The sequence below is a fragment of the Trachurus japonicus genome, chromosome 12, assembly GCF_045865225.1.
Source record: "Trachurus japonicus isolate A0001 chromosome 12, Traja_1.0".
NCBI classification, from domain to species: domain Eukaryota; kingdom Metazoa; phylum Chordata; class Actinopteri; order Carangiformes; family Carangidae; genus Trachurus; species Trachurus japonicus.
In genome coordinates, this window is record NC_140918.1 from 5294789 (window position 1) to 5312122 (window position 17334).

Below are 17334 nucleotides of genomic sequence, written 5' to 3' on the forward strand. Positions count from 1 at the left end.
TGTCATGTCCTATTGAAACAGACAACCATCTCTGATTAGTTGCTTTAGACTCTCTGTTGTCTCTCTCTGAGAAAGTGAAGTGAACTTGTGCAGACAGGTGTGACCCGAGGATCCAGCAGGTGTGACCATGTGTCATCGCAGCAGCAGTGCCCCCTGCTGGATGACTGGAGTCATGATTTGTTAATACATAGGAGAAACTCTGCATTTTCATCGGACTTCCTTTCTTTCTCTGACTGCTTCCACCAAATAACTCGCATGTCACAGTCCAACACCTGAGATCCAACAGTCAGATCCTCCTTCAGCTCCTCCTTAAACTTAGATAATGAAAATAAGAAATAAACATCTACCTCTGTGATTATGCTTCTTTTACTAAATAGTACAAATTTTCCTGACAGAGGAATATTTTAGAGAACTAATCTTTCATCTGTGGTGGAAATTTTATGACAGTATTGTATATGCCTGTTGGGTAACATCTGAGAAACATGTGTTGTATCTTGATTGCTTTATTGCCTGTATCTTATCTTCTGACTGTAAGGTGATTGCCAGAGGCTTAGACGTCAGTATAGGAAGGGGCTGCAACCACTGGTCAGGGGGCACAACCCTGAGCTAGACTGTCACGTGGTTCTGTGTTGTTCTCTCTCTATAGAGAATTAAATCGCATGATGTTTCATTGGTCTTGTTTTTTGACTTTCCACAAGCAGACGTAAAACACATCCATCCAGTGCTCCACATTCACTAAGGAAGATGTCTATGACCTTTTCATTTTCCACTGTCAGTGTCAACATTAAAATTATAATCAATCAATAATCAAATCGATGTTGTAAACAAGAAGTCTTAGCAGAATAAACAACACAATAAATTCTTACAGTGAACAGCAATATCTTATACTTTTACCTGGTAAGAGCTCAACTCTAGGCTACAATAACATCTCTTGTTTTTTGTACCTCAATGATGAGCACATTGTTGTCATGGTGATATTTATAGTTTACGCAAGGAGGAAGAAGCAGAGGTGATTCCAGAACACTCTCAGAGAACTCTGAGCAAGGAGTGGACAGAAACTCCTATCTTAGTGAGGAGGTGTGGTTGACCCCCGTTGCTAGGTATGAGTCACCATTTCAAACGCTGTGATTGGTTGATCCTAAAAGTTAGATAAAAAGCACCCGCCCCATGTGTTGAGGCTATAGTCCTCACTGCAGGTGGCCCCGGTTCGAATCCCTTGTGGAGCAGTCCTATCCTGCATGTCTTTCTGCCTCCCATTTCCTGTCTCTCTCTCAACTGTTCTATCAATTAAAGGCCAAAATGCCCAAAAAATATACTTTAAAAAAAAGCTAGATAAAAAATATACTTTTGGTGATAATGGACAAAGGATGGACCCTCAAATCGATAAATTTAACCATAAAATCCAATCTTATGAAGACTGTGAAATTGTAAAAATTATTTCACACAAAAGAAAATATCTGTTAAATGAATAGTAAGCTATACTTTAAAATTATCCTACAAAATGTGTGAAAACTTGCACAGTATTCACATAGTGAAACTTAGATTTATTTGCTTATATTAATTACCATGCTGGTAATTTTTGCACTTTCAACTTTCCAACTCAATTTGGTATTAACAAGGGTAAAATGGCTCAGCTTTAATCAGTGTCTGTGATTGCTGACCGGCCTATAAGAAGCAGTGTTGGTTGGCTTTGAAATCTACCACATACCAGTGAACAGCAATGGAGAAGAAAAGAAAAAGGAAATCCAACTGGACAGAGGAACAGGAACAATCTGTAGCGTTTCATTAATTCACTGTCATCCAGTGTTTGGAGAATATCTCTCCTGCCTCTTCTGTCCACCATTTTGTCCTCTGCTTAGGGAACTCCTAAGCCACCTAAAAGTCCTCTTCCCTACTCTTAACAGATCCCACCTTAGGAGCTCTCTTAAGAGCTAGGATTCTTTAGGAAAAGCTTTTATCTTTACTAGGATCTACTCTTAACTTTTAGGGGAAATTCTAAGAAAACATCATGATTCTAAGAATTTTCTTAGAATTTGGCCACTAGGAGCAACTCTTTGCACTAAGAATCTTTAGGAATACGGAAAGCAGAAGTAAGCGGAATATTTGTGTTAATATAAGGCTTAAATAGTTCTATCTTCCGACAGCAATCACTTACATAGAGTGTTTGGTCTGAAACACGGGTCTGTCAGTCACTCTGCTCTGCTCTGAGCCGAGGAGAAAACTTTCCTTGTATCCTACAACCTTTATCCAATGAGGAGAGAGAACGGCATAAAGGGACGGTCCTCTCTGTGTGTGCAGCCAAGGGATGCGCGTGAATGTGGTGACGTAGGGACGAGGGCGGGGACTGCTAACTCCATCGGCTGACAAGAAGTTAGCCAAAACGACCGGATCGCTTACTTCTGCTTTAAAACTGAAAACTGGTGACAATGAAAAAAAAGTTGAAGTTATTTTTGCTCTGCAGTGATGTCAAACAGCTGATTCGTGATGTTTCCTAACTTCCGTTCGAATTAATTCTCTACATTCAGCCTCCATGTTTCACTTCCCTCCTCAGTTGTTGATCATCATGATACTTCTGTTAATCATTTTGCTTCCTGTACAATCAGCTCCTTTAACTGCAGTCAAACAGTGATCTCAAAGATTTTTTGTAAAATCTGACACCAAAGTGAGGTCTATACTCCATCTTTGTGTTTATCCACTTGAGTCCATTTTCAGGACACCTGATCATGGAGACAAAGACACATCACAACCAAGAGAAGAGAACAAATACAGCTGCTCTCAGATCAGCAGTTCAACAGGTGTGTGACTGTTGTTCTTCATGATGATGTGTTTCGGGGTGTCGTTTAGCTCAGTTGGTAGAGCAGGTGCTCCATATACCTACAGAGGCTACAGTCCTCACTGCAGCCGGCCCCATATTGAATCCCGACTCAGGCCCTTTGCTGCATGTCATTCCCCCTCTCTCTGCCTCCCCATTTCCTGTCTATCTCCACTTAACTATCATTTAAAGGCAAAAATGCCCCCAAAATATACTGTTTCTCACCTGTGTGTCTGCAGCAGCTCTGAGCTCACTCGTCCTCACAGTCGCTCTGATCAGGTTCCTACTGAGACTCAACTCTCTCCTTCAGGTTTTACAGTTTGACTGATGGACTCTGGAACAGTGACACTCCCAGACTGTGAAATCCTGCAGTGTCATACATTTTATTCAGTGTGACTTTTTGAAACTTTGGATAGTGTTTTGTTATTGTTTATGTTAATGAACTATTGATGCCTTGATCTTATTCTTTACTTTGAGCTAAAGAACAGACTCAGAGTGAAGCTTCCACCCATCAGGAGCTGAATGAACATGAATCTTCATGTTGGAGCTTTACTGTAGATGAGTCGACTGCAAATGACGACTCAGGATCTGACCTCTGGTGACACTTAACATTTATTCATTTACTGTTGTTCTAAGAGTCATTGAAACACTCACTGGTTCTGCTGCTGCTTCAGACACTAACTGAAGTCTTGAGTGTTTGTGTCAGTTGCAAATATGAAACGTCAGAGCTGAATATCTACTTGAAGTTTGTCCAGGACTTCCTGACGTTCCTGCTTTTCCCTCCATATGTGAGAGATGTTGTTGACAGAGTTACAGCTGCATAAAAAAGGGAAGAAGTTCCACCGCACACAAAAAATAATAAAATAAATCAGTGTTAAAACGACCCCTTTGTGCGTGGCGGTGAAACTTCTTCCCTCTTTTATGGACTATTCCTGACACCACCGGCACCATTGTGAGGTTCCTATCTGTGCTGTGCAAGGCCATCTCCCCCTTCTCAGAGTTAAGAGCTGGACACTTCAGACAGACACTTCATAGTTTTAATATCAGGCAATAAAAATGTTAATCATTACTGATAGTCTTTAGACTCTGACAACGTTCTCCTCATTGACCTTTGACTCTGGTTATGATTTATGATTTCTCAATAGAAGCTGCTCACAGCACTGAAGCTCAGATGTTTGTCTTACCAGATGCCGTCACTGACAAGTTCAGGTTCAGATTTGTTATAATGGTCACTTATATTCTGCTACATGATCATCTTGAAATTCACAGTGATGTAGTCTGGTCAGGACGAGGTGCAGCTGTGTTCTTCATGTTTCAGTCTCAGGGCACAAAATACTGAGGTCACTGAGGTTATTACAGGAACATCACAGCTGCTGAGTCATCATCACATCACCTTGTTGTCTATTTGCTCACAGTGAAGTCCTTCACCTACATCACCTTTCATGTGAATGCTGCTGTTAGTTTCCCAAACAGGGAACGTATTCCTGCTATGATGTTTCCTCCATCCACTCCATCTGCTCGACGTTTCATCTCCTCCAGTTTCTGGAGATAGATCTTCTCTGTGTCTCCTTTCTCCTTCATCTTCTCAATCAGGAAGTCCATGTCGACATGAGTGGACACTGATTTAACATTCAGGGCGATTTGATCCAGTCTGACAACAAGTTGGTAGGCCTCTTCAAGACACTTAGTCTTCTCTGCCATCAGCTCTTTCATTTCCTTCCCTAGATCTTCCAGGTGAGCAGGATCAACCTTCACAGCTTTTCTTGTCTTGGTGACATACCTCCATCTTTCTTTCACATGATCTGATGCAGGACACTTGTTGGTACATGAGGTGCAGCGTCCATCTTTTATCACCTCACAGCCTCCAGGTCCCCAGGCTATGGTAGTGACAGCAAATAAAATAAAATAAATAGAATAAAAACCAACACTAATACTGAACTCTACACCAGTATCTCACTGCTCAACCGTCTCTACATGCAAGAAGGAAGGAGGAAAATGGACCTTGTATCTTATCAGTTCACTGCACATTGAAACTTCTCTGAACCAGCTGTGGCCTGGGCCCGCTCTTAACCTTCATCTTGTGTTAGCTTTTTACTGCCATCTATGGTGTTTCAATACACTAAAAACATTTTTTTTTCATCCAATTTGTTTTTCATCTTTTGGTTATATTGTTAGGCTTCCATATCCATGAAAATATTGGTTTCAACATTTTTTTGGTGTGGGTCTCTGGGCCAGCTTTATGCTACCATTTATGGTGTTGGGGTCAGCTTCAACCCGAGTCTTCAATCAGGTGTAAAACACACTAAAAACAATTATTTATCATCCCATTTGTTTCTCATCTCTTGGTTCAACACGTTCTCACTCCCAGTGCGTCAACCCCCTGACGAACGGTCACTGTCCCTCCTCGTCACATGCCTGACTCATTAGGTACCCGTTTTTCGTCATGAGGTGACGAGCGGGGATTTCAATTCATTCCAATGCAACCCCCTTCGCGGCGATATGTGACGCTCAGAGTAAAGTGATCCAGCCGACCGGACGCGGCGCTGAACGACGCACTGAGCTGGAAAACTTTTTTTCCCCTTTGAAGCTTTATTGAACCTGGTGTGTCTGACATAGCTTTCATCCAAGCCGTCATTTTGGTTATTATTTATTTAGCTACTGATCTTGGCGTTGGTGCAGAATAATAAATAAACAAACAAACAAACAAACAAATAAATAAATTACATCCTTGTCGGAAGACCAGACGGGGTGGGGGTGTGTAATAAATAAATAAATAAATAAATATTTTTGTCCCGTGCGTAATTGTCAAGATCCGCATTTCGATTAAACTCGCCTTTCTTCTTTTGTACGAGTTGTTGGACGACTGCATTTTCATTTTATTTACTTATTTCCCTGTCCTAAGTCATGTTTATGGATACACAGTTGAACATATTGTCATTTTACCCTCGGCATTTTCCCCTCACTTTGCTGAATATCTGTTGATTCATGTCATAAACACGTTTTGTTCATTAAAAATATGTGGTGTTTATTAAAAATATGTTGTTCATTCAAATCGGTTGTTGTTCATTGCAGAACAATAGAATATTAATACGGTGATTTATATACAGATATTGATCGCGCAGTGTGACCACAACCACTACGCACGGTGGCGTGAGGGACATTTGAAACAGCTGTATCAATCGTCCCTGCAGCGACTACTGACACTTCAACCTGTTTTGGCTCTAAACTTCAAAACTATGACATTGCATAGTTTAGGACCTGTTTATGTACGAATTCATCTGTTGTTAGGTCATATTATTATTGCATGAAACACACAATACAACTTTTGATCACAAAAAAACTACCGCACGTAACATTTTACTTTCCGTAGTAAAAAAAACAGGTTCGCGCTAATAACTTTTGAATGGCGTGACGTAATTTCACAAGCTTTCCCAGGATTGGTCGGTGTTGAGTGCTGAACTAGAGGATGTGACGTCATTGCAACGGCGCCACCGGTCGCGACCATAGACTGCGACACTGCCATCTACGGCGTCTGGACGGAACTACAACACCTTAACAGTGTGTTTGTGATCATGAGGAGTGGAAATTAAGCCATGTTGATTTAATTCAACAGCATGTGAATAAACAGTGAGGAATCAGAACAGTTAGACAGCTCTTTTTCAACAAAGTCCAAATAATTCAAGTAACTCAAGTCATATAGGCCTTTTTTTTTTTAATTGCAAAAAACAACATTTCTCCCCCCTTCTCCCTCCTCCCGCCCAGGAACCTTAGTTTATAATATAGTGTAGAATGAACCCGTCCACTGTAGTAATGTTTATGCACAACTGCACCACTTTAGCCAGCTCCTTTATTTCTGGTTTTACATTGGACAAACTGATTAAGGCTCCATTTTCAGGAGACACAGCTATTCTTTAATAACTTCCACATTCGTTGGGTTACGTTCAGAGGTTTATCAGGGCAGGGCCTAGGGTCATCCAGTGTTAGCAATTACAGACCCATCTGACCTTCACAGGGGTCACAGGTCAACTTTTCATGTGAAATTTGACGATTTTTGCTATCAATTCAGGCATAAAACACCAATACTTGGAGCTGGGAAGCTGAAATCTTTAGATTCTAGTCCAGACCTTGGAGCAGATTGACGGTGCCAAATATCAGAGCTCTGCTCCACTCGGAAGTGTCCAAAATGGCCAAAAAGCAGTGTTCATTTCTAATCCCCCATTGTGTACAAGACTAAATTCAACAGATAGTCTTTAATAACTTCCACATGCTTTGAGCTGGAAGTCTGAAAGTTTCAGGGTTTTTTCAGGGGCCTAGGGCCACCCATTATCTGCAATTTCAGACCAATCCCACATTCAGAAGGGGTCAAAGGTCAAGGTTTAGTGTGAAATTTGACGATTTTTGCTATCAATTCAGGCATAAAACACCAATACTTTGAGCTGGGAAGCTGAAATCTTTAGATTCTAGTCCAGACCTTGGAGCAGATTGAAGATCAGAGCTGTGCTCCACTCAGAAGTGTCCAAAATGGCCATGGTAAGTGTCAAAGGTCACAGGGGTCAAACATCAAAGTTAATCCTAACAAAACACACACGCTTTAAGTAATCATCATGAAATTAAGATGAGTTGTATATCAGAGAGTCCTCTATCATTATATTGTATTCCCATTGCTCTGGGGGCCACGGGGGGCCCCTGGGGGCCACTTCGCTTTCCCATGCTCTCACAGATTTGGGTGTCGGGTCAGTGGATAAGGGCCTCACAATGAGTCCACAGGCCAAGTTTCAAGTGATTCGGTTGGTTTCTATGGAAACAGCGGCCTCCTGGAGACAGAGGAATGCGGCTGTTTGACTTTTAGAAATATATTTCATCCATTTCAGCTTTTCTGACTCAGAAGGTCTCTCAGGCATTAAGTCTGAGAGGCTCTGAATCTGAAAAGCTGAAATGGATGAAATATATTTCTAAAAGTCGTACAGTTCTGAATTTGATATCAGTGGTTCCGGGGGCCCAAGACGAACGCGTTGATGTGCGTTCGGTCCTGATTGAGCCATTACTTTTCGAGAGGCGGGGCTTCAAACAGCCGCATTCCTCTGTCTCCAGGAGGCCGCTGTTTCCATAGAAACCAACCGAATCACTTGAAACTTGGCCTGTGGACTCATTGTGAGGCCCTTATCCACTGACCCGACACCCAAATCTGTGAGAGCATGGGAAAGCGAAGTGGCCCCCAGGGGCCCCCCGTGGCCCCCAGAGCAATGGGAATACAATATAATGATAGAGGACTCTCTGATATACAACTCATCTTAATTTCATGATGATTACTTAAAGCGTGTGTGTTTTGTTAGGATTAACTTTGATGTTTGACCCCTGTGACCTTTGACACTTACCATGGCCATTTTGGACACTTCTGAGTGGAGCACAGCTCTGATCTTCAATCTGCTCCAAGGTCTGGACTAGAATCTAAAGATTTCAGCTTCCCAGCTCAAAGTATTGGTGTTTTATGCCTGAATTGATAGCAAAAATCGTCAAATTTCACACTAAACCTTGACCTTTGACCCCTTCTGAATGTGGGATTGGTCTGAAATTGCAGATAATGGGTGGCCCTAGGCCCCTGACAAAACCCTGAAACTTTCAGACTTCCAGCTCAAAGCATGTGGAAGTTATTAAAGACTATCTGTTGAATTTAGTCTTGTACACAATGGGGGATTAGAAATGAACACTGCTTTTTGGCCATTTTGGACACTTCCGAGTGGAGCAGAGCTCTGATATTTGGCACCGTCAATCTGCTCCAAGGTCTGGACTAGAATCTAAAGATTTCAGCTTCCCAGCTCCAAGTATTGGTGTTTTATGCCTGAATTGATAGCAAAAATCGTCAAATTTCACATGAAAAGTTGACCTGTGACCCCTGTGAAGGTCAGATGGGTCTGTAATTGCTAACACTGGATGACCCTAGGCCCTGCCCTGATAAACCTCTGAACGTAACCCAACGAATGTGGAAGTTATTAAAGAATAGCTGTGTCTCCTGAAAATGGAGCCTTAATCAGTTTGTCCAATGTAAAACCAGAAATAAAGGAGCTGGCTAAAGTGGTGCAGTTGTGCATAAACATTACTACAGTGGACGGGTTCATTCTACACTATATTATAAACTAAGGTTCCTGGGCGGGAGGAGGGAGAAGGGGGGAGAAATGTTGTTTTTTGCAATTAAAAAAAAAAAAGGCCTATATGACTTGAGTTACTTGAATTATTTGGACTTTGTTGAAAAAGAGCTGTCTAACTGTTCTGATTCCTCACTGTTTATTCACATGCTGTTGAATTAAATCAACATGGCTTAATTTCCACTCCTCATGATCACAAACACACTGTTAAGGTGTTGTAGTTCCGTCCAGACGCCGTAGATGGCAGTGTCGCAGTCTATGGTCGCGACCGGTGGCGCCGTTGCAATGACGTCACATCCTCTAGTTCAGCACTCAACACCGACCAATCCTGGGAAAGCTTGTGAAATTACGTCACGCCATTCAAAAGTTATTAGCGCGAACCTGTTTTTTTTACTACGGAAAGTAAAATGTTACGTGCGGTAGTTTTTTTGTGATCAAAAGTTGTATTGTGTGTTTCATGCAATAATAATATGACCTAACAACAGATGAATTCGTACATAAACAGGTCCTAAACTATGCAATGTCATAGTTTTGAAGTTTAGAGCCAAAACAGGTTGAAGTGTCAGTAGTCGCTGCAGGGACGATTGATACAGCTGTTTCAAATGTCCCTCACGCCACCGTGCGTAGTGGTTGTGGTCACACTGCGCGATCAATATCTGTATATAAATCACCGTATTAATATTCTATTGTTCTGCAATGAACAACAACCGATTTGAATGAACAACATATTTTTAATAAACACCACATATTTTTAATGAACAAAACGTGTTTATGACATGAATCAACAGATATTCAGCAAAGTGAGGGGAAAATGCCGAGGGTAAAATGACAATATGTTCAACTGTGTATCCATAAACATGACTTAGGACAGGGAAATAAGTAAATAAAATGAAAATGCAGTCGTCCAACAACTCGTACAAAAGAAGAAAGGCGAGTTTAATCGAAATGCGGATCTTGACAATTACGCACGGGACAAAAATATTTATTTATTTATTTATTTATTACACACCCCCACCCCGTCTGGTCTTCCGACAAGGATGTAATTTATTTATTTGTTTGTTTGTTTGTTTGTTTGTTTATTTATTATTCTGCACCAACGCCAAGATCAGTAAATAAATAATAACCAAAATGACGGCTTGGATGAAAGCTATGTCAGACACACCAGGTTCAATAAAGCTTCAAAGGGGAAAAAAAGTTTTCCAGCTCAGTGCGTCGTTCAGCGCCGCGTCCGGTCGGCTGGATCACTTTACTCTGAGCGTCACATATCGCCGCGAAGGGGGTTGCATTGGAATGAATTGAAATCCTCGCTCGTCACCTCATGACGAAAAACGGGTACCTAATGAGTCAGGCATGTGACGAGGAGAGACAGTGACCGTTCGTCAGGGGGTTGACGCACTGGGAGTGAGAACGTGTTGCTTGGTTATGTTGTTAGGCTTCCTTATCCATGAAAAGGTTGGTTTTGCACTTATGATTTCATTTTTAACAGTTATTATTGTTCTTATCGTTATAACTGGGTCAAAATTTACCCGAACACCACCAATGTCATAATTTTCACCAGAGCATTTTAGAATTTGGTGAAATTTTTGTTTGTTTTTGTTATAATATAGGTTCCTGACAAAGCCAAAAAGCCTTGATTCTATAAACAAAAACTCTAACTCTTACTTTCACTTTCACTCTCCTCCGTTTATACTGAACTGAAGTTGCTGTAGATTTCTGCTGGGAAAAATCTGTATAAAAACAAGTCAACACGTTTCTATTAGGTTTAATTAGAGTTTACCTTAACTCACCAACCACCTCACCGCTCAGCTCCTTACAAACAGTTAAAACAGAGACAAGCACTACATTGGCAGCACTACACTCTCTCTGATTGGCTGACACCATCTTAAAGGAACAGTACACAGAAAAAAAATTAAACAAGTCTATATTTCAAGCTTGTTTTGTAGCGGAAGCTTCTCGAAGCTCCTCTTCCCAGTTCGTCCAAATTTGTCGAGAAGCTTCTGCTACAAACAAGCTTGAAATATATACTTAATTATTTAATTTTTTTCGGAACAATTTCGCATTTCGGGGCTTCAATACAAGACAGACATTTCATATGAGCAGCATGGATGTTTTTTGGTGCGTCTTTTTGTTACGAAGACAGTTGGTATCCATTCTCAACCGTCATATGGACATGCAGTGCTGCACGGAGCCCCGCTAACTCAGAGAAGCCACGGAGGACTCTGAAACTTCTCCCAGCCCTTAGTCGACATGAGGGTGAGTAGACAATGAGTGAAATTTCAATTTTGGGTGAACTATCCCTTTAAGAATCAGGATCACCTGCAGATTCTCCCCCTGAGAGATTCTAAAATGATGGTACATTTGTTTGACTTCAACAACTAGAAGAAGAACTGATGACAAACAGATTCTCTTTAATTCGCAGTTTCTTTTGAATCACATCACTTTTAATAGGCTACTTGTGTGACCTTTATTTTCAGATTATTGATTTTGTCACGTCTAACAGTTCATGTTTCATATTTTTCTTTTAGTCAGATTTTAAAACGGTTCAGTTCAATTCTTTTGTACTTTAGAGGAGCTCATCAGTGCTTATAGACAGATGATTATGTGCCTGTCTGATGAGCTCTGTCTTGACCTTAAGTAAGCTTGTGGGTTTAATTAGCTATTAATTAGTTATAATTAATATTATTATGACTTCAATACGTCATGTTTGTATCTATTCATTTATTCACTTTTTTTTCTTAACTTTCCTGTTCCATTGGTTACTGTGTTATTATATAGCTAGTCAAACACTGACATGTTCTGCTCAGTTTTAAAGTACAATTTGTATTGGAAATTATTCTGATTGTAAGATTTGCATTAGCTACTATAAAGAATAAAAAAAGATGAAGATAAGTAAATGTTGAAGTCAGTGAGCTCAGTCCACACAGCATCAGCCTTCAGTCCTGTAGTGTTGGCTCCACCTAGTGCTCACTACACAAACCAGCAGATACACACTGGATGAGAGTTGGTGATGAAGCTGGGATTGAACATGAGCTCCGATGGTGGAGTGTGTTTCTCTGCTCAGTCACAATAAAGTCCAAGTGTTTGAGGAACAAAGACAAACAGACATTTATTGACTAAAGTTGAGCAGAAGCTTCAACAGAGTGAAGAAGCAGCTGATGATCCAGTGAAGACTCTGATCAAACTCATTTCATCAAGCTCAGCTTTTATTCAGGATTCACAGAAAACTGCATCAATCAGGACACGACTTCATGTTCAGTAACACAACAGACTCACTTCACTCCAATATGGCTGCTTCAGTGATACACTCCAACACTAAAGTGTGTGTCAGCTGCTCTGTACAAAGTGACTCTAATGATCTTCATCCATCAGCTCAGTGACATGTTACTGTCCCACCACCACTTCACTGACTCTGTCAACATGAGCAACATCACAATAAACCAACAATCAATAAAACAACAACCACAGAGGAGACTAACATCAGAGAGGGAGGGGCTGCTGTACTCAGCATCAAACACCAGGGGGCGTCACCACCACATTCACAACATCAGTTAAAGGGATAGTTCACCCTAGAATGATATTTCGCTCATTATCTACTCACCCTCATGTTGACCAAGGGCTGGAAGAAGTTTCAGATTCCTCCGTGGCTTCTCTGAGTTACAGGGGGTCTTGGTGTAGCAGTGCATGTCCATATAACGGTTGCAAAGGGACACCGGAGCTCTTCGTAAAAAAACACACACAAAAAAACATCCAAATACCTCCATGATGCTCGTATGTAATGTCCGTCTTGTGCTGAAGCCCCAAATTGCGTAATTGTCCCGAAAAAAATTAAATAAGTCTATATTTTAAGCTTGTTTGTAGCGGAAGCTTCTCGAAGCTCCTCTTCCTGGTCCGTCCAAATTTCGCGTGATTTGCGCCGGCGTCAGTATGCGTCAGTGCGGTTACTGCGAATCACGCGAGATTTGGACGGACCAGGAAGAGGAGCTTCGAGAAGCTTCCGCTACAAACAAGCTTAAAATATAGACTTATTTAATTTTTTTCGGGACAATTACGCAATTTGGGGCTTCAGCACAAGACGGACATTACATACGAGCATCATGGAGGTATTTGGATGTTTTTTTGTGTGTGTTTTTTTACGAAGAGCTCCGGTGTCCCTTTGCAACCGTTATATGGACATGCACTGCTATGCCGAGACCCCCTGTAACTCAGAGAAGCCACGGAGGAATCTGAAACTTCTTCCAGCCCTTAGTCAACATGAGGGTGAGTAGATAATGAGCGAAATATCATTCTAGGGTGAACTATCCCTTTAATAGATTATAATGAACTTTGTTAATAATGAGCTGTAGTTTTACCAAGCCAATATGTTTTATCAAAGAAACAAATAGATCTCACTGAAAATAAGTAAACATCCTATCACACAAAATTATTACGCATGTTTATTACCGTTACATTTAGTCCTTTTATTTTTTAACCATTTTCAACCTCCAGCAACAACACTGTGGTTCAGCTCACCTTAAAGTTAATGTTAGGAAATTAAATCACTTGGTTGATTGATGGCTCAATTAAATTATTTGTTTATCCTCAACATGATGACTAAGGAGTCTACACCTTAGTGTTGTTCTTCTCACTTTGTTCATTTTATGTCCTTTCTATTATGAGCGTACTCTATCCCCCTGCGGTTTCTTTCATCCACTCGGCCTTTCATCTCCTCCAGTTTCTGGATCTTCTCTGTGTCTCCTTTCTCCTTCATCTTCTCAATCAGGAAGTCCAAGTGGACATGAGTGGACACTGAATCCAAATTCAGTGCGATCTGATCCAGTCTGACAACATGTTGGTAGGCCTCTTCAAGACACTGATCTTTTTTGGCCTTCAGATCTTTCATTTCCTTCTCTAGATTTTCCAGGAGACTCAACTTCTTCCCTCTTTCAGTTTTGTTCTGTTCATACTTGTCTTTCATGTCTTGTAGGGTCTTCTCAACTTTTCTTGTCTTGTTGACATAGATCCACTTTTCTTTCACATGATCTGATACAGGACACTTGTTGGTACATGAAGTGCAGCGTCCTCTGATCATCACCTCACAGCTACTGGGATACCAGGCCATGGTGCATCCTGGGTAGTGACAGTTCTCTTCACACTTTTTGCAGGTAACAGCTGCTTCATATAACAACCATAAAAAACCCCTCATCCCCCCTATGATCTCCTCTTTCTCTTTGTAGGCCTCTTCAACTTCAACAATGAAGTTCTCATTCTTCTTCATCTCCTCTTCATGTTTCTTCAGAGCTTCTTTCACCTGACTGATCTCTGTCTGATTCAGTTCAATAAACTCAACTCTCTCCTGCAGGTTCTGGACACAGGCTTTCAGTCTGACGTGTTCATTCAAAACTTCCACAGTTTTCTCCAGTTTCTGAGGTGCAGTTTTTTCCAGGAAGTCTTTAAACTGACGCAGTCCCCTCATGGTTATTTTAACAGCATGTTCCAGATCTTCTTTGTCCTCTGTCCGGTCTTCATGTTGGCAGTTATCAAACAGGAAGTGAACAGGTTGATTCCTCTCATCTCTGGCACATTTAACTTTGGCTGCATCGAGAGCTTCAAGAACATTTTTTGGTTTCCTTCCATTTGAGTATGTGATCAGAGTGACAATGTTATTCTCAATGTCTTTTCCAAACAGACACATCACTGAACTGAAGACGTACATCAGTCGGTCACTCAGTCGAATATCACTCATTTTGACGACCAGACCCACTAAATTAATCTCATTCACTCCATTGTGTGAGCGGAACAAGTCAAATAATCTCTGACTGATGAGGTCATCATGTTTGATTCCTCTGGTGTCTCCAAACCCAGGAGTATCAATGATGGTCAGAGAGAAGGGCAGAGTTTGACCTTCAAAACCAAAGATCTCGTACACGACCACATCTGGTGTCTGACTCTCACTCTGACTTCTCTTCTCTTCCTTCACGATCTCAAACCAGATGTTGTCTTCAAACGTCACTCCCATGGCGTAGTTGACCAGAGTGTTGATCAGAGCAGATTTTCCTGCTCCTGTTTCACCAACCAATAAGATGGTTTTGTTCACTTTGTTCAGGTTCTTCTCACCAACAGTCTTTCTGGTCATAGTTCCTTTCTTCCCTTCCTTTGGTTTCAGCCGGTACAGAGCAGGAGATCCTGAACGGATCAGAGTACACTTGGAGATGATGTCCTTGTGTTTCTCTGAGACTTTACTGATCCTGTGGAGAAAAATAGAATAAAGCTCAAACAGGGAGAAAAAAACACAATGGGCGAAAGATAAAACGTCAAAGGTGACAGGTGTCCTTGTCCTTGTTCTGTCCCTGATGTGAAGTCTCCTCAGTTTCCGGAGTAGTTTGTTGTGTCTCTGTTACTTTCAGTCATTTTGTGTTGTTGCTGCCTGGTGTTACTCACGTTGCCATGGTGATTCCTGGTGCAGAGCTCCACGCGGTGAAGGTGAAACAGGTGTGATGGGGTCTGGACTTTGGTCTCTGCATCAGATTAAAAACAATCAGTGAAAGCTGAACAACAGACTGGTTCATCAGTGAGGAAAGAACAGGACAGAAGAAAATGGAGCGGACCAACTCCCAGTTCCATGTGAAGCTGTTTTCAGACCTGGAGCTGCTCTGATCTGGTCTCAGCCAGTTCATCAGTAAACTGTGTTTCCTCTCAGCTCATGACTCTCAGAGAAAATACCAGACAGTAAAACAGGTGAAGGAAGCTGAGGAGGTTCTCAGTCTGAGTGTGTTGGATAATACACACTTCATTTGGTTTTTACAATGAAACAGTTCAAGTTTGTTTTGGTGGATTTTCTCTTCAGCTGAAGAACAAAGAACATGTCGTTTTCAGGCTTTAACTACGAGCTGTTTTTATTCTTCGTGGACAAAATGAGGATTTTCTACTTTGTCCAAAAAACAAACAAACTTAGAATCAGTAGAAAACAGCAGCAGAGTCCAGATTTGTTCATGTTGTGAGTCTGTGGTCACAACAGGAAGCAGGTGTGTGTCTTTTCAAATAGACTCAGGGAGTCACTGTCCGGGCAGCTGTTGTCAAGGCAGATTTCAAAAATTGTCAAAATGTCAGAAATTCAGTTATCTAAACAAAAATCTGATAATACATAAATTGCATCTTAACAGCATGGAAATGTTGGTGATTTGTTTTAAATGATAAGTGTTTTGCATCAGAAAAGGAAGAAAATATGTTGTTTAAAAATGCAATTCCTACATTGACTGCAGTTGTTCCCATGAGAGCAGAATTCAAAATGTTAAAATAAAAGATAAAATTCTGATATTTGCCAAACTTCATCAACCTCAACTCCAAAATACTGTCATTTTTTTCAGGAAAATTGAAAATGTATTTAGCAAGAATTGGATAGTGTATGTTTACAGTACTGTTTACAGTAGGCCTACTGTTTACAGTCAAACGTTTTCATGCACTGTAGGCTCAATTTTCAAAAATCAAAAATTTGTGTGGATCGTTTGTGGAGGACAGTCTGGAGATGCTCTCTAAGTTTGGTGTCTATTGAGCAAAAATTGTGGGAGGAGATAGGTTTTACAGATTTGACAAAAAACAGAGTGATGGATTTAATAATTTGTAATGAGTTTAAATGGACAAAAGTTTCAGCAGTATTGGGGCAACATTTTGGTGAAAGTTGCAAAACTGTATGTACCGTCTGACATGGGATCGAACATTTCTGTAATGTTTTTTTCACTGATGGGAAGTAGGATTTTCCCAGAAGAAGAAGAAGAAGAAGAAGAAGAAGAAGAAGAAGAAAGAAAGAAAGAAAGAAAGAAAGAAAAGGGTCCTGGCAGCTGACGCTTCCCAGCCCCTATTGGTATGAACTAAGACAAGCCCCAGTATTGATTCAAAACGGGACATGCTATTTCATCCTCAAATACAGAACAATTCCCTATTCCACAGGATCAGTGGCAACTGACACAGACACAGACCATAAACTACACAGACAGGCCCTACCTAAGTCACGTGACACAATTAATCATGCGTTAATCTTTCTTCAATGCATTATTCTATCCAGATTAATCGCACACCTTAACGTGTTAACTTTGATTAGCCCTAGTTTACAGTAAATAAATCTAAAAAGTCAAACACAATCATTTCAATCATCTTTGCTAAAACATTGCAATGTCTAAAATGTTAATGTGTTGATTATCTATCAACATGTATATAATTGCTTTTTAAATATATATCTGTCAACCTTATTAAAGTTTGCCATGATCCCTCAGTGATCTCACCTGTTGAGTTGTCTCCAGGTTGCTCTGTGATCCTGAGGAGGAGGAACAGCAGAGAGGAGTCACTGATCTGGGGCCTCATTTATCATTGTGAATGATTCTTCCCCTGTGCATTTACACTAGTTTG

At 40.8% G+C, this 17334-nt stretch overlaps 1 protein-coding gene across 2 annotated transcripts; it reads right to left on the reverse strand.

The window, feature by feature from the left end:
- Positions 1-13479: 13479 nt before the first annotated feature.
- On the reverse strand, positions 13480-17260 carry LOC146976922 (uncharacterized). 2 transcript variants are annotated; one of them, XM_085792687.1, is made up of 3 exons: positions 17211-17260; positions 15373-15449; positions 13480-15179 (listed from the first exon to the last, which is right to left on the reverse strand). In XM_085792687.1, the coding sequence occupies exons 2-3, from the start codon at positions 15378-15380 to the stop codon at positions 13586-13588; spliced, it is 1602 nt and encodes a 533-aa protein (XP_085648813.1). In that variant the 5' UTR covers positions 15381-15449; positions 17211-17260; the 3' UTR covers positions 13480-13585. The 2 variants fall into 2 exon arrangements, with proteins under 2 accessions (XP_085648813.1, XP_085648812.1); XM_085792686.1 differs by lacking the exon at positions 17211-17260 and having other exon boundaries at positions 15373-15538.
- Positions 17261-17334: the final 74 nt, after the last annotated feature.

Bases quoted from the DNA above. Each gene is read 5' to 3' on its own strand.
- LOC146976922 (XM_085792686.1), bottom strand. From the start codon at position 15,500: ATGAACCAGTCTGTTGTTCAGCTTTCACTGATTGTTTTTAATCTGATG. The intron at 15,180-15,372 runs GTGAGTAACACC...TTTTCTCCACAG, and splicing joins CCAGGAATCACCATGGCAAC to GATCAGTAAAGTCTCAGAGA.